At 38.1% G+C, this 21,432-nt stretch overlaps 1 protein-coding gene across 2 annotated transcripts in view; it reads left to right on the plus strand.

Annotated features, from left to right (window-relative positions):
- The first annotated feature begins 821 nt into the window (after positions 1 to 821).
- SOS1 (SOS Ras/Rac guanine nucleotide exchange factor 1) overlaps positions 822 to 21,432 on the plus strand; it is a 124,052-nt gene continuing 103,441 nt past the window's right edge. For both annotated transcript variants that reach the window (XM_054567570.1, XM_054567579.1), the window contains exon 1: positions 822 to 1,196. In XM_054567570.1, the coding sequence (XP_054423545.1) occupies positions 1,110 to 1,196 (87 nt within the window). In that variant the 5' untranslated portion in view covers positions 822 to 1,109. The remainder of the gene's footprint in view (positions 1,197 to 21,432) is intronic.

A 21,432-nucleotide genomic window follows, 5' to 3' on the forward strand; every position in this document is an offset into this window, starting at 1 on the left:
ACATAAAATCAGTGTTACACACACACAATTTATTCTTGATGCCGTGCAAACCGACTGGGACCATTGCAATCACTTCTATTACCCCACAAATACTAAGCTACCTCTCTTTTGTCCAGTCTGTTTACTATACACTGCATGCTCTGGGCAGTCCTTATCTTCATGTTCAGAGCAAAGTACACACATACACACCCCTTTCAGAAAAGAAAAGCACTGGGACTCCAAGAGAGGGGTGGGATCCTTTGCGGCCCTGCACAATGGGGGCCGCTTCATCCAGACTGCCCCGCCCCGCCTTCCACACCGCAGGCCCCACTCGGCCCAGGGTTCGAGTTCTCCCAGCGCTTTCACCCCTCCCTGGCAGCCCTGGGGGGCGCACCACAGCCTCACCGCGCGCCCTCGCGCTTCCCTCCGCCTCGCCGGGGAGCCGGAAAACCCGGAGCGAACTGGCCCTGCCCGGCGGCGCATGCTCAGTAGCGAGCAGGTTCAGTTCGCTAGTAGGAAGCTCCAGCGCTACACCGGCGTCTGCGGCGGCCGCGGCGGCACCTCAGGGCAGCCAGATTCCCAAACAACGACCTCGGGCTTTTCCCCTCCCCCCTAGACCCCGGCCCCAACTCCGCCCTACTCGGAGTCGCTCGCGTTTCGCGGTCCCGGCTGCGCTGATCGTGCGCCGCGGCCGGAGCGTCCCTCACACGCCCTCCCCCAGCCGCCGGCTCCGCCGCGGGGCCAGGCCGGGCCCGGAACGCAGCCCCGGCGGGCGGGCGGGCGAGCGAGCAGGCGGGCGGCGGCCGCGGCGGAGGGCAACCCGGGGCGGCGCCGGCGGGCCAGGAAGGGGTGGGGGGCCCAGCCCCGGGGCGGTGGTGCGGGATGCCGCCGCCGCCGCCTCCGGGCTGCGTTCGCTCTCCGCGGCTGGTACCTGTGTCGGGTGGGTGGCCGGACGCGGGCCTCGCCCCCCAGCCCCCTCTCCGGGGCTAGCCCGGCAGCGCAGCACCCGGAGGGGGCCGGGCCGTGTGGTGGGGCCGCGGCCCTGTTCGGCGCTGCGAGCTCGCCCTCTCGCGGCTCCCGGGCCCGGCCGCCGCCGCCCCCTCCCCTCCCAGAGGCACCCCGGGGGCACCATGCAGGCGCAGCAGCTGCCGTACGAGTTTTTCAGCGAGGAGAACGTGTCCAAGTGGCGGGGGCTGCTAGTGCCTGCCCTGAAAAAGGTGAGAGCTCGCGGGACCCTGCTTCCCCGCTGCAACCCCTGCGAGGGCACCGGGCCGGGGCTGGGGAGGCGGGGCGCGCGGGGCCGTCTTTCTTCCCGGTCTAACCGCCTCCCAGAAAGGAGGGCGCACACTGAGCGGTTCCCCGACACTCGCTGGCCTCGGTGTTGACATTCACCCGGTGTGTGGGAAGGCCGCAGGAACCCAGGGAGAGTTTGTCCGAATAATACAATCACTGACAGGTTAATGCCCTCCCCCTGATTCACTGACCAGAGTTGGAGGAGCCTTAGTTTTCAGCGGAGGTCAAAGGAGGCCACTTTTCCGCCTCCTCGGTCTTGCCCCGAAGCTGCTGTCAGCCTCCGCTTTTAGGTGACCAGCCTGTTCGTTTTAGTGGGCTCGAGAGTGCTCTGGCCATAATGCATGCTCTAAGTAATTGCAGGGCTCGCCTGCCAGCAGAAATATGGCTTGCTTTGCTCACCCTCTGTAATCACTCTTCATTGCCCCGAATTCCCCCACTCCGATGAACAGGGGCGGGTGCACATGCCATTCTTTTCTTTCTGGAGTCTGAGAATCTTTGTATTATCGTTTGGTTTATGGATTAGAAATGTTAACCTTTCTGTGTGTGTGTGTGTGTGTGTGTGTGTGTGTGTGTGTGTGTGTTCCAGTTTGCCACATTGTTATCTAAAGTTATAACACGGTCTGTACTTTCTAAATGTTTTAGGAAATGTTGATACATTTTAAAAGCTTCAAAAGCAACATTGTGACTTAAATACATTGAAATATCAGAATCTGGTCTCAATGAACATTAAAAACAACCAGAGTATTTTTTTGTTTTCCTTCTCCCTTTTTTATTGCTTTACTCTTTTGATCGTGTTTCTAAATCCCAATTTCGTGTTGCTCAAACAATGTTTCATGTTTTCTGATGAAAATATATTTTTACTCCTACTGAAAGTTGAGACTGTGGGTGTTCTTTTTATTCTAAACATTTATCCTTTTAAAAATTGTGTCTTAAAAGGTGTCTGATATTTCTCAAAGGCCAGCAACTTTTACTTTCCCTTTTGCCCTGGTTTCCCTCTCCCCCTCTTGGTGCATTACAGTGGAAACTGGTTTGTTAGCAGAATTTGCTCAAATATTTCAGATAAAAGTTTGCGACCTTTACTGTCAGGTGTCTGGATGTCTGGGTAGTCACAGACATCTCTGTGATATTGTTTTCAGAGAAAACCAAAGAGATGCTATATGCCTTATATACTTTATTCATTAGAAATCCCATCAGGCTCTCACTTTATTGACTTTTGTTTTACCCATAAGGTTGACATGTTAGCTTCTAATAAAAGGTGACTAAGGACTCAGTGATGCTAGACCTGATTGGTATCCTGATCAAGGTACAGAGGAGACAGAAAAATTGTTACTATACAGAAGAACTCATAGAGCATGTCAACTTGGGGCTATTTTGTTTGGAAGCAAGCAGTGCCTATCCCAGGGGAACCACCAAGCTACCCTATCAGTTGAAGGGCTTAGGAAGCAGTGAAAAGAGCATTGTAGGAGTTGGCAGACAAGGTCTAACTGCTCTACTCTGGTGGCCATTGTTGAAATCTGTCCACAGAAGAATTTTGTTTGGCTGGCACTGTGTTATTTTAATTTTAATGTAATTAGTTGCCAATATTTAAAAATGGGACATTTTACATAAAATCTGAATTTTGAGCTTTTCTTAAAGAATAGGAAGCTCTCTCCACAGTGGGCCCACTTTCAAGCAAGGAAGTAAACTGCTACAACTGTCCTTTTTAGACATAGCATGTAGTAATTCCAGTTCACCACAGTTCCTACCAGTTCTCTTTGCTTATTTACAGTTATGGTTTAAGCAGAGATACCCTTGGAGGACAGTAAAAGTGATGAGAGGATGTGGAAGTGTTCACAATCTAGCTGATATGTAAGGTTCTTCCAAATCTTACTTAAAATGTCCACTAACAATAATTGTAAGCCACCTAAAACAAGGTTGAAAATATATTTCACATCTGGATCTGCTCTCGGTAGCTCAAAACCTGCATTTTCACCTGGCTGCTGGACGTTTCAAGTAGCTATCTCCATATCTCAAATTCTTCCCTTAGACTTACTGCATTGTGTGCAGATGCACCCAACTTGTGTTGCGTTACCTGAAACCCTTTGGAAATGTTCTTTTCAGCTGGACTGCCCTTTGCCTGGCCTAACACTGCTCATCCTTCTGGACTAATTAAACCCCATATCTTTTCTCAAATCATCAGTGCTGAGTTGGAAAATCTTTATTTTCTGTTAGCACCCTAGTCTAGCACTTAACAATGAATTTTAACTTTCTATATAATTCTACGCCCCCTCCCCTCAACCCCTACTCCTCCTGAACTAGGCTGGAGGGTCCTTGAAAACAGAGATGACATTTAAACCCTGATTTTATCCTCCATCCATGCAGCGCCTACCACTTATTAGGCACTTAAATTTGAATGAAGGGGTAAGGGAATACCCAAACTAAAGTCATCATTTCTAATCCCTTCTACCTACCATGATATAAATTTCCTCTTGATTAATGGCTTTATTACTGTATTTTATTTGAATGATTCAATACTTTGGAGTCATCTCCAAGGTCTTTCTTTGCATTACTGCCCACACCCAGGCAGAGTCTGTAGATTCACTCCCCTTTGACATGTTCTTTTAGTCTATTCCCTCTTAGGTGAAATGTTCTGAGTTCCCTTTCTCAGACTATTGGAACAGCCTCTTAACTGAGTTCACTGCCCCTCACCTCTGCTTTATCTATTTTTTTAAATTTCAGAAGTTATAGTACACTTCTGAACTTGTCACCCTTTTGTTCAGAACCATTGCTATCTTTTGGCATAGGATGAAGTGCATACTCTTTAGCATGGGATTGATGGTGATAGATAATACAGCTTCATCCTGGTTTTCAGACTGGATTGTCTGTTATAATCTTTTATATTCTTTATGCTTCAGCAGTCTGGACTACTTTTCCTGAATATGCCCAGAATGTCTTTCCATATCTACCACTCTTAAGTTCTATCTTATTTATTGCACAAATATATCATGATGCCTGTTAAAGACCAAGTATTGCTCTCAGCACTAAGGATAAAAAGGTAAAGGACATGATCCAGAAGTGACAAAGTTAGAATATGATGGGAGGTGGCAGAGGATGAGTGTGGAGAGAAAACTGGTTTATAAAGAATTTTTTGTATGTTAAGCTAAGAAGTTTGAATTTTTATCTTTAGGGGATAGAAGTCATTGAGGAATTTTAAATAGGGAGTAACCTAAGATTTGAATTTTAGGAAATTCACTTTGGCCATGGAATAGAACATGGATTGGAGAAGACGAGACCCTAGGTGAGGAGAAGGGTTAGAAGGCTAGTTTAGTAGCCCAGCGAAGAAGTGACATGCATTTGAACGAAGAGTGCATTTGAACTAGGATGGAAGTATGGGGATGAATTTTATTTGAGATAATTAAAAGGCAGAATTGAGAGACTCACTGAGTGATTGGGAGAAGTGGTAGGAGAGCAGAAAGCCTTAAGCTTTTGGTTGGAGTGCCTTTAGTCAGAATAGAAATGTAGGAGGAAACCCTGTTGCTGGGATGGATAGAGCAGCATAACAAGGTGAGTTGTGGACATGTTGATCTGAAAGCCTTTTTGGGTTATCCGGGTAGACTTTTCGAACTGGCAGTTGGTTGTTGGTATTTGGCAAAGCAGATTTGTGACTTCTAGGTAAAGCCATAAGAATAGATTAAGCCTGTATCCATACATAGGCTTACACATGAATGTTCATGGTAGTTTTCTTCAGAAAAAAAAAAAAATTAGAAACAACCCAAATGTTCATCAACAGGTGAGTGAATAAACAAATTTTGGTATTGCCATATATTGGAATACTACTCAGAAATAGGAAAAATGAAGTATTGATACACATGACAACATGGCTAACTTCAAAATAATTAAGCTGAAGGAAACAAACCAGACTGAAAAAGAAGTATATGCTTATAATTCTATTCATATAAAATTCTAGAAAATGCAAACCTAATCTATCATGACAAAATGCAGGTTAGTGGTTGTTTCAGGGGGGAGTTCTTTCATGTTCATTTGTCTTGATTGTGCCCATTGTTTCAGGGTTATATTCACATACATATGTTAAAATTTAATAGAGTGTACAGCTCAGATATATGCAATATATTGTAAGTCAGTTGTACCTCAAAGAAGGTGTTTTAAAAAAAGTAGATGAGTCCACCCATTGAAAATGATTAGGAGTAAGATTGAAGTAGGGTTGGCTGAGTGGAAATAAGACTGAAATTAGAACTGGGGGAGAGAGTGGACAACAGTGTGTAGGGGGAGAGCAGAGGGAGAGAAGTGAGTAAAGGAGATTAAGAAGGAAGGAGCCCGGTAGAAAGGATGGCACTCTAATGTCTGAAAAGCTGAGAAAGGAAGGAGTTTCAAGAGGAGCCATAAATGTGTCAGGCTATAGAAAAGTCAAATAAGGTACCGGAAAAGTATTAGATTTGACAGCTAAAGGGTCACTTATGTTTTAGTGGTTTCAGTGGGAGGGTAGAAGATGGGAGAGCATGGAAAAAGAATAACAAGGACAGAAGGCTTTTTCTGAGATTATTTTTTTCTAGAAACTTGGAAATAAAGGAAAAAGATATACTTCTGTGGCACGAAGGGGATTCAAGATTGGAGAAGACATTTTTGTTTTTATTTGAAGGTGAGAGAAACTGGTATATATGTTAGCATTTGGGGAGGGAGTGATAGAGAATGCTGGTGAAATCCTGAACAAGAAGGAGATGAGCTCAAGAATGCAAGCATGCAATTTACCTTGAAGTATTTGTTGTAGTATTTTAAGTGCTTCACATATGGTCTCTAATTCTCACAGGACGCTATTGTTGCCTCCATTTTACAAGAGAGGAAACTGAGGTTTAGGAAGGGTAATTTGCTTACAGAGTCTGCATTTTTAAACACTATGTTATACTACCTCTGGTAAGGGCGATTCTTCTGAAATGGGTGGAAAAGAGATAAAGATGGGTTTGTAGGTTGAAGAGCAGAGAGTTCATGCTAGGTAGCCTCTACTTTGATGATGAAATAAAGGCAAGATCCTTTACATAGACTGAGGAAAGAAATGAGTAAGGAGTTTAAGAAGCGTGATTAAATTTTGGAATTGCTGCTCTGGAGCGTGCAGAAGGAGCCAACCAGTGAACTAGAAAGGCATTGCTGAGCAGTGCTGAGTGTGGAGACCAAAAATTTGGAGTAGCATTTATTGGTCTGATGGTTGTGAGATTTTCCTCCAGCCACACTTATTAGTTCAGGTAAATTGGTAGAGAGGGATTGTTGGTTGCAGGTGGCTGCAATAGGGACTAAGAAGATAGGGATATTTCAGGTGATAGAGAGGAAGTAAAAGTACAAGAGAAGTAATGGAGGTATAAATGAGGACTCCATGGATTAAAAATCTTGATACACTGGAAGTGGGGGGTATTGGGAACAGGTAGGGTCTATGACTAGAGATGATGATTATTCTATTTTAGAGTTTTAAGATTCCAGAGGTGAAGGAGATTAGGTAATTAGAAGCTCTGAAGTTGGCGTATTGAATGATGAGTTGCATACATGGATGATGCTGAAGTCCACAAGGATTATGTAATGTATTGCCGTGGAGAGGAAGACTGTGTTCCAGCAGTGGCAGAGAGGTCCAGAAATCATGGCAGTGAGGGTGCTTTCACCAAGTCATGATGAAATCCCCATTCCCCATAATGTATTTTTTTAATTATAGCTCTAGATGGAGTAGAAAAAAACTACACTTCATTTTAAAATACTTTTGTCTTGTGATCAAGCTTTTTACCCAACATTTTATTATGAAAAAATTTAAATGTGCAGAAAAGTTGAAAGAATTGTAAACACCCATATACCAATCACACACTTACCTATCCCTCCATCCATTCACCAATCGATCTTATGTTTTGATGCATTTCTTTTTTTAAAATTTTTTGTTGTTATTCTGTTATAGTTGTCCCAATTTTCCCCCCTTTGCCCTCCTCTGCACAGCCCAGCCCCTGCACCCACAGTCAGTCCTCACACCATTGTCCATGTCCATGGGTCATTCATACATGTTCCTTGACTAGTCCCTTCCCCTTCTTTCCACCATTATCCCCCTTCTTCCTCCCCTCTGGCCGCTGTCAGTCTGTTATTGTTTCCACGCCTCTGGTTCTGTTTTGCTCATTAGTTTATTTTGTTCATTAGATTCCTCTTATAAATGAGATCGTATGGTATTTCTCTTTCACTGACTAGCTTATTTCACTTAGCATAATACTCTCCACTTCCATCCATGCTGTTACAAAAGGTAAGGAGTTCCTTCTTCCTTTCTGCTGCGTATTATTCCATTGTGTAAATGTACTACAGTTTTTTGATCCTCTCATCTACCGATGGGCACTTAGGTTGTTTCCAGCACTTGGCTATTCTAAATAGCACTGCTATGAACATTGGGGTGCATTGGTTCTTTTGAATTGGTGTTTTGGGATTCGTAGGGTATAATCCCAGCAGTAGAATTGCTGAGGCAAAGGACAGTTCCATTTTTAATTTTTTGAGGAAATTCCATACTGTTTTCCACAGTGATCACACCAGTCTGCATTCTACCAACAGTGTACTAAAATTCATTTCAACATTAGTTGCAGACATCGGAATACTTTACCCTTAAACATTTCAGCATGCATATCATTAACTAAAGTTCAGTATTTGCTTACGGTTATTTTTGTTTATTAGGTAAAATTTATATGCAATGAAATATACAAATATTAATTTTGCCAATTAATGAGTTTTTAAAAAATAAATGCAACCCAAACCTCTACTAAGGTATCAAACATTACTATCACTTGGAAAATTTCCTTCATGTGACTTTCACCCATTCACTGCCCTCACCTCCCAGAAGCAAATGATGTTCTCATCTTTTATAATCCTATCATAGATCTATGTATTCTAGAAGGTCATATATAACATCATACAGTATATATTTTTGGTAAGGCTTTTGAAGTGGCATTGATCAAGAATTCAATTCTTTTTTTCTATCATATTAATATGTCAGTTCATTTATCAAGTAGATGGTTACCTGAGGGATTCCTAGCTTGGGGCTATTATGAATAAAGCTGCATTGAATATTCTTATGCAAGTCAGTTTCTTTTCGTAGACAGATGTTTTCATTTCTCTTGGGTAAATACCAGGAGAAGAAACTGCTAGATCTTTTCTCAGAGTGGTTGTACCCATTTTGCCTTCCTGCCAACAACGTATGAGAGTTGTAGTTGCTCGACATCCTTGCCAATATTTGGTGTTAATTGTTTTTAATTTTAGTCATTGTGATGGGTATGTAGTGGTAACTCATTGTGGTTTTAATTTGCATTATCGAGGTTACTAATGACATTGAGCACTTATTCACGTTCCTATTGACCATTTGTATATCTTTGGGCATTGTCTGCATAAATCTGTTGGCTATTTAAAAAATTGGGTTTTTCTTTTAGTATTTAGTTGTAAGAGTATTTAATATTGACGTATATCCTGGATAACTGTCCTTTATTAGGAATATGTTTTATGAATGTTTTCTTCTATCCTGTGGCTTGTCTGTTCACTTTTCTAATGGTGATTTTTGATGAGCAGAAGTTTTTAATACTGATACAGTTGATTTTTTTAATCCTCACCCAAGGACATTTTTTCATTGCTTTTTAGAGAAAGTGGAAGGGAGAGAGAAGGGAGAGATAGAAGCATCAATGCAAGAGAGAAGCATCAATTGGTTGCCTCCCATTCACGCTCTAACCTGGGATCTACGCATCTGGGCTGGGGGACTGAACCCGCAACCCAGGCATGTGCCCCAACGGGGAATGGAACCCGCAACCTTTTGGTTACCGGGGACGACACTGCAACCAACTGAACCACACCCACCAGGACCGAAAGAGTCAAATTTATCAGTTCTTTTGTTTTAAGGTTATTGCTCTCTGTATCCAAGAATCGCTTGCCTACCACCAGGTCATGAAGATAATCTCCTAAGGCTGTTTTCTAAAAGCATTATAGTTTTATCATATAATCTATGGTCCATTTCAAATTATTTGTTGTGTATAACATGAGGTAAGAATTGAGATTCGTTTTTAAAGTTATTTTATTTTTTAAAAATTTTAAAAATTATTTATTTTTAAAGAGAGGGGAAGGAAGGGAGAAAGAGAGGGATAAAAACATCGAAGTGAGAAACATGATCAGTTGGCTCTCCTATGTTCCCCAGTTAGGGGACCAAACTTGCAACCTAAGCATATCCCCTGACCGGGAATCAAATTGGCAGCCTTTCAGTTTGTGCCATGATGCTCAACAAACTGAGCCACACCGGTCAGGGCTTGAGATTAATTTTTAAATGCTGATATGTACTTATTTTAGAACTATTTGTTGAAGACTTTCCCTGTTGGATTGTATCGATGTGCTTTTTTAAAAAATTAAATAAATATATAATATTTACTTATGTAAATATTACATATTTAAATGTTATATATAACAAATATATTGTATGTGTATTTCAAGATTCTCCATTCTATTTCACAGATCTATTTATATATCATTACTCTAGTAACACACTATTAATTGCTGTAGATTTATAGTAAACCTTGAAGTTAGGTAGTGTTTTCCAGTTTTGTCCTTTTAAAATATTGTTTTAGTGTTTCTGGGTTTTGAATTTCAAAATAAATTTTGAACCATCCTGTCAATGTCTACCAAAAAAAAAAATCTTATTGAGATCTTTATTGTGATGGCATTGAATCTATATGGCATTGAATCTAGGGGAAATTAACATTTTAATAATATTAAATCTTTGGTTACATGAATATGGTATATCTACATTATTTAGACTTTTTAATTTCTCTCAGCAACACTTTGTAGTTTTCAGTATAGAAGTTTTACATATCTTTGGTTAAGTTCAATCCTAAATATTTTGTTTTTTGATGTTATAAATTGTTTTAAAAATCTATTTTCTAATTGTTTGGTATGAGTACATAAATATACAGCTGATTTTTGTATCTTGAGCTTATATTCTTTGACCTTGCTGGTAGTTGTTTTGTAGATTTCATAGAATTTTTTTTTTTTTTACATAATTATGTCACCTGCAAGTAGAGATAGCCTGATTATTTACTTATTATTTATTTATTTTTCTAGACTTTATTTTACTGGCAAGGACCTCCATTACAAGTGGTCATCTTTGCCATTTCCCACTCCTAAGGAAAAAGCATGTTTTATTTTACCACTGTGTGATGTTAATTGTTAGTTTCTTTAGTGCTCTTTGTCAGATTGAGGATCTCCCCTCTCATTTTTAGTTTTCTGAGAGTTTTGGAGTTTTTTTTTAAATCATAAATGGATTTTAACTTTGTCAAGTGATTTTTCTGTGCCTGTTGAAATGATCATAAGGTAGTTCTCTTTTATTATTCTCCTTTATAAGATCCTCAAGATCTTATAAATAAATCCTTTACAAATAAAGGATTTAAAGGTTTTTAGTAAATTGCATTGATTGATTTTTGAATGCTAAAACAACCTTACATTTCCTGGATAAACCATAGCAGATAGAATTTTATTGAGTTCCTGCTATGTGGCAGGATTCTAGCCACTTTGCTTGGTACCGTACAGATTTATCTCTGTTCCACCCATTGACTTTGCAAGGTGGTTAATCTTTACTGCTGAGTTTTACAGCTGATGAATTGGGTCCTGGGAGGCAAATTGCTCAAGATCTTATAAGGAGAATTAGGATTTGAACCTAAGTCTGTCTAGCCTTAAAGATAGCTCTTTACGCTGTGTTGCTTCCTTTGAGTAGGCAGCATAATAAAGTAAAATGGTGTTCTAATTGTCTTATACCTTAGATTTTAGGAAAGAAGTGCTGTAGGACACAAGGCAGCTGAATAAAGAGGGCTTTGAAATCCCTAGCTTTAAGTTGAGAGGCTCAGCCCTTTTATATATTGACACTGCATAGGATTACATTGGCGGGGGGGTGGGGGGGGGAGTTCTGCTGCATAAAAAAGTAAGTTTAAAGGAAGGAGTAAATGGAAAGAGAGATCCTAAAGGAAAGGGCTGAGAAGTAATGGTCTTGGGTGGCAATAGGAAGCTAGGAGACTGTCCTTGTGTGTTTATATTTGGGAATGATGGAAGTGACATTTTAAGCGAAAGTGGGAACTAGCTATGTGAGCATGAGGAGGAAGTATGTTCCAAGGATTTGTGGTGACTTGGAGTCCAAGAAGAGCTCAACATTTGAGGAGCCCTGTGTAGCTGGAGTCAGGAGCATGGGACTGGATCTTGTGAACCTAATTATTGCATTTTATCTTGTGAGTAGTGGAAACCACCTAAAGGTTTTAAGCAGGGTATTGACAATTACATACGAATTTTGAAGGGCCACTGTCTGCTCTCTATAGAGCATGGATTAAATGGCAGTAGAACTATAGGCAAGAAGGCCAGGTAAGAGATTTTGCAGCAATTCACAGAATAATGGTGTTCTTGACTAAGGCAGTAGCTGTGGGGATAGAGAAAAGTGGACAGATTTTAGAATTAGAGGTAGATTAGTGATTAAATGACAGTAGTGATAGAGAGGGGAGTCAAAGTTGACTCCCAGGTTTCGGGCTTAGAAGTCTAAGTGGCAATGGTGATGAAAGAGGAAATACTGGGAAAGGAGTACACTTGGAAGGGAACTAACAAACCATCAGTACTCTGGGAAAGAGAGGTTGTGAGAGAATTGTGACAGGACAGATTTATACTTTGGAGGTAGCCAAGTGCGGCAGGCATAGGAGGCATCTTTGTTGGACTGTCCTCGTTAATTCCAGGCAGGTCTTAAACTGAACACTCTGATGATATCTTTCAAAGTACAGTTCAAATGCCATCTCCTCTACAGTCTTTCTACTACAACTCCATCCCCTAAGTAAAATGAACCTCTTCCTTTTCTTAGTACTGTATACCTTAATTTCAACGCTTAATTATAGTCTGTTCTTTGAAGTTTGTATTTGTGGCTTCTCTCCTCTTCAACTTTGGGAGCTAGTCAAGGGCAAGAATAGGTTCTTACTCACCTTTGTATTCCCTGTAATGTTTAACATATTGCTCATGTATAGCAGATGCTCTGTGCGTATTTGTCAAATTGCATGTGGTTCTGAGTCTGTCCCCTCAAAAATAAACTGCTAATGTATGGAGTTAGGTGGGTCTTAGTTTAGGTCCTCACCAGTAAGAAGGCATTGGAGTTGTCATTTTCAATGTATTTTATTTTAGCAAATAGGGAAGCAAATGCTATGTATTTTAGCAATGATTCCTTTAAAATGGTTAGATTAAAAAAATAACATGCTTCAAGGGAGAAGCAGTTGCCAAGATGGATCAAGCATGCAAGAAATTTACTAGAAGTACTTGTGAGAGAAAATGAGGATGGAGGTCAGGAGAATTGTCAGATGGTGGTGCAAGCCTGAATCTCAGTGAAGGAGGGAGAAGAGGAAGGAAGGAACTTTAGGTGAAAGTGTCCTCGACTGCTGTTCACCAAGGCCTCAGGAAGTCCTTGAGTGAAAGTTGCCTATCACAGGAATTCCTCAATCCCAGGATAGGTTTCCTTAGTATGTATGTATGCCTGCCTTAGTGTGTATGCCTGCTATGTTCAGTCATTGACTGGGAGCAGCCGGTGAGAAGTGTGGCCTCTGCTCAAACACAGTGATGGATTTCAGAGTGCACCAGCTGGGCCCCTCGGTCAATTAGATTCCTTGGAGTAGAGATCTGAGAGGCTCATTCTCATAGCCAGCCAGGGTCATTTCTGGCTATAAATCGCCTCTTTCAGGATAATTGAATTATAGTCTTTCTCCACTTAAAGTGGGTAATTTGTTCCCCCCAAACCTCTTGTGCTTAAAAAAAAATAGAGTAAGTTCTAAAAGTCAAAGGTTAATTATTGATATTAATAGTATACAGTTTGCTTTAGTAGTTATCAAATAAAGTTTGCATTTCATACTGAAGTTTATTTCATAATTAAACCTTTGTACAAAACCACAAACAAAGCAATAAGGACAAAAGGAAACAATGCAAATGATACCCTTTTATTACTACATGAACTAGTGAATCAGGAACACTTAGGCATTTCACTAGTACCCTGAGTAGTGCAACCATGCAGCCATAAAGATGACTACTTGTTAACTTTCCTTGTTAGGCTGGGCTACCTCAGAGGCAGGCGAAAACAAATCAGTAAAAGAACTTTCTCGTAAAGTCAAATTCTGGAAACCTTCCATTGGCCTTGAAGATGGGGGTATACATGTGAATAATGCTACAATAAATATTGGTATATAAGTATCTTTGAGACCCCATTTTCAGTTTAACATTGGTATATAGATACCTGTTTGAGGCCTCGTTTTTCAGTTCTTTTGGGTATATAGAAAAAGTAGAATTGCTGGGTCATTTGGAAATGCTCTGTTTAGCTTTTAGAGGAATGACCATATTTGTTTTCCATGGTAGCTGCACCATTTTACATTCCTACCAGCAGTGCACAAAGGTTTCGGATTCTTCTATATTCTCACCTACATTTGTTATATATACTTTTGATTGTCACCTTAGTTGGTGTGAAATGATCTCATTGTGCTCTTGGTTTGAATTTGTATTTCCCTAATGACTAATGATGTTAAGCATCTTTACATGTGCTTTTTGGCCATTTGTTTATCTTCTTTGGAGAAATGTTTTCCAGGTCTATTGCTCATTTTTAAATCAGCTTGTATTTTTGTTGTTGAATTTTAGGAGATAATTATATATTATTGATATTAGACCCTTATTGGATATATGACTTACAAATATTTTCTCCCATTCAAACCCAACCAAAAAGTTGTCCATCAGTGTGTTGATAATGTCCTGTGCACAAAAGTTTTTAATTTTGATAAATTTCAATTTAACTTTTTTTTTTCTTTCATTGCTCATGTTTTTGATGTCATATCTAAGAATCCGTTGCCAAATACGCAGTCATAAAGATTTACTCTTAAACTTTTTTCTAAGAAGTTCATGGTTTTAGCTTTTACATATTTAGGTCATTGATCCACTTTAGGTTAAATTTTGTGTTTGGTGTGAGTTAGGTGTCCAATTTTACTTTTTCTTTTTTTTTTTTGCATGTGGAAATCCAGTTGTCCCAGCACCATTTGTTGAATGGATTGATCTTTATCCATTGGACATACTTGGAACCTTTGTCAAAAATCAATTGACCATAATGCACAGATTTATTTCTGGAGTCACAATTCTATTGGTTTACATGTCTATCTTTACGACACCACCACACTGATTACTGTAGCATTCTGTATTAAGTTTTAATATCAGGAAGTGTTTTCTTTATTATTTTTTGGCAATTTAGGGCCCCTTGCAATTTCATACAAATTTGAGAATTGGCATTCTATTTCTGCAAAAAAAAAAAATGGTTATTGCAGTTTTGATAAGAATTGCATTGAATCTGTAGATTGTTTTGGTAGAATTGACAATATTGTTTTCCTGCTGATGAAACATTGCATGTCTTTTCATTTATTTAGATCATCTTTAATATTCTTCATCAATATTTTGTAGTGTTCAGGATAAAAGTTTTTCACCTCCTTGATTTAATCTGTTCCTAGGTATTTTATTCTTTTAGATTTTATATGTAATTCTCATAGCTGCTAATGGAATTACACTAATAATTTTCAGGTTGTACATTGTAGGTATATAGAAACATAACTCTTTTTTGTGTTGGTTTTGTCCTGTAGCTTTGCTGAATTCATTTACTAGCTTTCATAACTTTCCTGTGGATTATTTGGTATTTATTTTTCCATATACAGGATTATGTCACCTGCAAATAGCAAAAAAAAAAAGTTTTACTTTTCTTTGCATTCTGGATGGATACCTTTCTTTCCTGCTCTTCTCTCTTCTCCTCTTCTCTTCTTTCTCCCTTACACACTCCTTCCCTTCCTCCTTTCTCTCTCTCTCTCTCTTTTTTTTTTTTTTGGTCTGGTTGTGGTGACTAGAACTTCTAGTACAGTTTTGAATAGCAGTGCCGAAAGTGGACATTCTTGTACTATCCCTGACCTTAGGGGTAAAACTTTCAGTTTTTCAGCATTACATATAATGCAAGCTGTGGGTTTTTCATAAATGCTATATATTATGTTGAGGAAGTTGCCTTCTAGTCCTAGTTTTATGAGTTTTCTTATCATGAAAGGATGTTGAGTTCCATCAAATGCCTTTTCTGAGTTAACTGATCATGTTGTGTTTTTTTCCCCTTCATGCTATTAATGTGGTATAATTACATTGATTGCTTTTTTTTTTTATGTTTAACCACTTTTTTATTCTTGGGATAAATCCCACTTAGTCAAGGTGTTCTAATCCTTTTAATATGCTGTTGGATTCAGTTTGCTAGTGTTCTGTTAAAGATTTTTGCATCTATACTCATAAAGGATATTTGTCTGTAATTTTCTTTTCTTGTGATATCTTTACCTGCCTTTGGTATCAGGGTAATGTTTCTTCCTCTTGTGTTTTTTGGAAGAGTTTTAGAAGATTGGTGTTATATAAATCTTTACTTGTTTGGTAGAATTTACCTGTGCAACCATCTGGTTTTGGGCTTTTTTGGTTTTTTTTTTTAGAGATTTTCTTTTTCTGTTGAGAGTTTTTCATTATTAACTCAGTTAACTGTTATACATATGTTGAGATTTTTAATTTCTTGAGTCAGTTTAGGTAATTTGTGTGTTTCAAGGAATTTGTTCATTTCTTCTAGGTTACCTAGTTTGCTGGTATATAATTGTTCAGAGTATTCTCTTACTATCTTTTTTTTTCTGTGAGATCAGTAGTAATGTCCCCACTTTCATTTCTGAGTTTAGCTATTTGTGTCTTCTCTCTCTTTTTTTAGACAGTCTATTGAAGTTTTGTAAATTTTGTTGATTTTTTTTCAGGGAAGCAACTTTGGTTTCATTGATTCTTTCTGGTTTTTTCTAGTGTATATTTTATTTCTCTCTAACCTTTATTATTTCCTTTGAGTTCAGTTATTCTTTTTCTAGTAGCCCAACATGTAAAGTTAGGCTGTTGATTTAAGGTCTTTTCTTCTTTTTCAGTATTTAAAGCCATAAATTTTTCTCTGAGCACTACCTTTGCTGTATCTTACAAGTTTTGGTGCATTGTTTTCTCTAAGTATTTATAATTTCCCTTCTGATTTTTTCTTTGACTCATTGATGTTTAAGAATGTAGTATTTAATTTTGCCATATTTGTGAATTTTCCAGTTTTCCTGCTATTGTTGATTTCCCACTTTATTCTGTTATGGTCAGAAAAGATACTTTGTATGATTTCATTGAGACTTTATTTTGTGGCCTAACATATGGTTTATCTTGAAGAATGTTCCATGTGCACCTGAGGAGAATATGTATTCAGCTGCTACTGGGAGAAATGTTCTATATGTGTCTTACAGGCTATAATGGCTTATAATGTTGTAGTCGTCTATGTCTTTATTGACCTTAGGTCTAGATGTTCTATCCATTAGTGAACTTTGTGCTTTGAACTAATAACTATTATCGTACAACTCTTTATTTCTCCCTTTAATTCGGTCACTGTTGGCTTCATATATTTTGTGGCTCTGTTGTTTGTGCTTATATGTTTATAATTGTTTTATGTTTTTGATAAATTGATACTTTTATTAACATAAAATGTCCTTTTTTTGTCTCTTGTAGCCATCTAGCTCTCTTTTGATTAGTATCTTCATGGAATATCTTTTTCTGTCCTTTCCCTTTAAGTTAATTTGTATCTTCAGGTATAAAGTGAGTCTCTTGTTGGCAGAATATAGTTGGATCATGATTTTTAATCTATCCTGCTGATCTCTTGGAGAGTTTTAAGCCAGCTAGATTTAAAGTAATGATTGGTAAGGAAGGACTTTCAACATTTTGTGTTAACATTTTATACCTTTTTTTGTCTCTCATTTTATACTACCTTCTTTTTTTTTAGTTGGCTTATTGTAATGAGCCATTGTGAATCCCATTTCATTTTCTTTTGTGTGTATTTTTTAGATGTTTTCTGTGTGGTTACCATGGGGATTAAATTTAACATCCAAACTTATAACATTGTAGTTTGAATTGATACTAACTTAACTCAATGGCATACAAAAGTTTTGCTCCTCTACAGCTTAGTCCTCCCTTCTTTATGTTACTGTCATCACAAATTATATCTTTATACATCATTGTGTGACCAATAACATGGATTTATAATTATTTTTTATGCACTTGTGTTTTAAATCCAGGAGAAATACAAAGTGGAGCTACAAACCAAACATACAATAATACTAGCTTTTATTGTATTAACCTTTACTCTAGATACCTTTATTTCTTCAGGTGGTTTTAAGTTGCTGTTTAGTGTCTTCTCATTTCAACCTGAAGGACTATTTTTAACATTTATTGTCAGGCAGGTCTAATGGTAGTGAACTCCTTCATCTTTTGTTTATCTTGGAATATCTTAATTTGTACCTCATTTTGAAGGACAGTTTTGCCAGATATAAACTTCTTAGTTGAGAGATTTCTTTCAGCACTAAAAATATGCCATTCTACTGTGTTCTGGCCTCCATTGTTTCTGATGAGAAATAAGCTGTTAATCCTATTAAGGCTCCCTTGTACTTAAAGAATTCCTTCTCTTGCTGCTTTTAAAGTTCCCTGTTTGTCTTTGGACAGTTTGATTATAATGTATTTCAGTGTATGTCTCTTGGAATTTATCCTGCTTGGATTTTATTGAACTTTTTGGATTTGTAGATTTATGTATTTCATCAAATTTGGGGCATTTTCAGTCATTATTTTTTCAAATATTATTTCTATTCCATTCTCTCACTCCTTCTGGGACTCTCACAATGCGTGTTTTGATCTGCTTGGTGTTATTCCAGAGGTGCCTTAGTCTATTCACTTTTTTTTTTTTTTAAGTTCTTTGAGCATATTCTAGTCAGTTATTATAAAATTTTTATCTACTTAGTTTGATGTCTGGACTGCCTCAAGGACAGTTTCTGTCAATTTTGTTTGTTTGCATCATACTTTCCTTTTTTGAACTAATAGTTATTTGAACTAATAACTATTACCATAGAACTCTTTATTTCTCCTTTTAATTCAGTCAATTTTTTGGAATGCTTTGTGATTTTTTTTTTTAAACTGGACATTTGAATATTATAATATGGTGCCTCTTGAAATTCAGATTCTTTCTGTTCCCCAGGGCTTGCTATGTTCTTTGCTTGATTTTTGAAGGCTGTATTAGGGTTTATTTAGTGACTTTCCCAAACTGTTTTTTCAAAGATTGCGTTCCTTGGTGTGTGTAGTTCCTTAGTTTGTATTCTGCCAGTGTTTTGACAGAGATTTCCTTGATCCTCAGTAGCTAAAACACAAACCAACCAAACAATAGCCAGAACCCTCTTCCAAGCTTTACCGATTGGCTCTGTGATGGGGCCCCTTGTACCCTTTGACCAACATTCCTCGATATAGATGTCTTTTCTATTCTGTTTTTAAAGAAAGTATATGATGAAGATGATAAATATTAGAGGATGTGTGCTAGTAAGATGCGGGATAGGTTTTCATGAATAAACATCAAAAGGAATACAGTGAACAGTTAATAGTTTCTTGGAGACATCTTACACGTATTAGAAAATTCAGAGGGAATGATGAGGAATGGACATGTTAGAGAAAAAGTATAAAGCTGCTTTATACTAATGACTGAAGATGCCCCAAATTTTATACTGAAAGCTGCTTCCGTCCCCCCATCCCCTTTTAAAAATCTCCCTGGCCACATCTGCTTAAGGGAGAAAAGAATCTTGCTTTCCCCAGTCTAGGTTATAGGCTACTAGATGTTCATTTTAATAATTACAGAATATTAAAATTATCTTTTTCATTTAGCCCTTTACCTTAATAGACAATTTTTTTTCTTGAAATTAGTTGATCTGCATTGTTTTTCTCATAGGAGTTTGGGTAGCCAAATAGGTAACTCCACATAACATCTAGCTTCTCAAGCATCAACAATAAAAAGCATAGAAAATACTATTAAACAGCCCTGGCTGGGTGGCTCAGTTGGTTGGAGCATCATCCTGTACACCAAAAGGTTGTGGGTTCAATTCCTGGTCAGGGCTCATACCTAGGTTGTGGGTTTAATCCCCAGTGGGGGCACGTATGAGAGGCAAGTGATTAATGTTTTCCACATTGATGTTTCTCCCTTTCTCTCTCCCCCTTCCTCTCTCTAAAGTCAATAAAAATATCATTGAGTGAGAATTAAAAAGTATTTTAAAATACTACTAAACGCTAAAAGTAGATTGTGAAAGCATTGCTGACTTATTTATGAAATTATTTCCTAGTTGTTCTTGGTCAGCTCATGCCTAGACTTCTCTATAGCCTATAGCCTATTCTAACCGTTCTGCAATATTGCTAAAATAATTTTTCTGCTTCACTGTTAGAACTATTAATGACTCCTCTCTATTGTCTTTGAACAGTGACACAGCCCAATCCTATGTCAATCTCAATTTATGTGGAACTAGAATAATGTTTTTTTTGGAAGCAAGTTTTCTTATTAAGGCTTCAGACTTGGTGACTTTTCACCTTTCGAATTTTGTCTAGCATTAGGGAAGTTTCTAAAGTAATAAATATACTTCTGCCCTAGATTCAGGAATGGGGAGTTACTTCAGTGTCTTTAAATACAGACCTTTTCTTTAAAAGATTTTATTTATTTATTTATTTTTTAGAGAGAGGAAAAGGGAGGGACAGAAACATCGATATGCAAAAGAAACATCAATTGGTTGCCTCTCACATGCCATAACCAGAGACCAGGCCTGCAACCCAGTCATGTGCCCTGACTGGGAGTTGAACCAGGAACCTTTAGTTTTGCAGGATGACATTCCACCAACTGAGCCACACCAGTCAGGGCTTAAATACAAACTTTTGAATGTAACCTGCAGAACTCTGGTGTTTGAGAGTCACGTACTGCCTGGCAGCTAGTTTTCCGTATTAACTAGAAAACATTCGTCATCAGTGCCCTTCCTAAGTAAACCTCTCGTATCTGAGCTAAGACTTTTCTGCTTGCCTTGTCATAGTGTCTCCTTCAGGAAGTCTTTTCAGATTAACTCAATCTATTTACCAGTCTTTACATTGTTTCTCAAGAATCCTTAGACATTCTATGGGTCTGGGAGTTCTCTTTGAGATTTAACAATTTTGTGATTTTCTATATAGATGTAAATACTATACATCTGATGTCTACTGGAGGATGAAGTTGAAAATGATTATTTTGAAACAATGACAGAAGCTTTCTGAGAGTCTTGTAAGCAGCAAATTTGAGCAGCAGTTTAAAGATTTTAAAACTGTAGTCTGTGTAATTCTACGAAGTGCTTTAGAGGTTCTTCCTGGTAATTGAGGAATTACCAGGGATTGATGGATGAACTTGAGGCAGGAGTCACCACGTTCACTTTAATCAGGGTAGCTTCACTTTTTATGTATTATATATTGTAGTTCAGTGTACATTTCTCTTGGGATCTTCCCTGGCCCCTCTAAAAGTTTTAAAAGTTACTGGACTAAAAGATGTATGGTTTGAGGTTTCAGTATGGGAACAGGGATGATGTGTGTGGCTGACTAAATTATTTGTAAATAGATTTTCTGTAGTTAACTTGACAAGGCATCCTCCAAAATTATTAGTGGTGATTGGGGAATGTTACTCCAGGATGTTTTAGATTGGTAGATTGGTAGTTTTTAAGATTTTTATCTCAGGACCTGTTTACACTCTTAAAAAATTGAGGCTCCCAAAGAGCATTGTTTATATGGGTTATACCCATGAATTTATATTTAAAAAAACAAAACAAAAAATATATATTTAAAAATAATAAATATTACATGTTACCAACAATACCATTTTAATGAAAATAACTGTATTTCCAACAAAAAAATTAGCTAGTGTCATTGTTTCACATTTTTGCAAATTACTTTTATGTCTGGCTTAGTAGAATAAACCTGGATTCTATCAACTTCTACAGTCAATCTGTTGTAATATGCTATTTTAGTTGAACTATGTGAGGAAAATCTAGGCTCATGCATATAAATAGTTGGAAAGGGAAAAGATATATTGAACAGCTTTTTAAAATATTATGAATATTTTTCTTTGACATCAGACCTCACAAGTAATTTTTATTTGCAATGTGGGATATGAAACTATAGCAATGAACTTTTTTCCTCCTGACTTAAAAGTAGCAATATAGTCTTGTAAAAAGTCTGTAAAGGCTTTCTCATTGGCTTTTC

This window comes from Pteronotus mesoamericanus, unplaced genomic scaffold, assembly GCF_021234165.1.
Source record: "Pteronotus mesoamericanus isolate MK-2021 breed Mesoamerican mustached bat unplaced genomic scaffold, CSHL_Meso_final contig_101, whole genome shotgun sequence".
Taxonomy (NCBI): domain Eukaryota; kingdom Metazoa; phylum Chordata; class Mammalia; order Chiroptera; family Mormoopidae; genus Pteronotus; species Pteronotus mesoamericanus.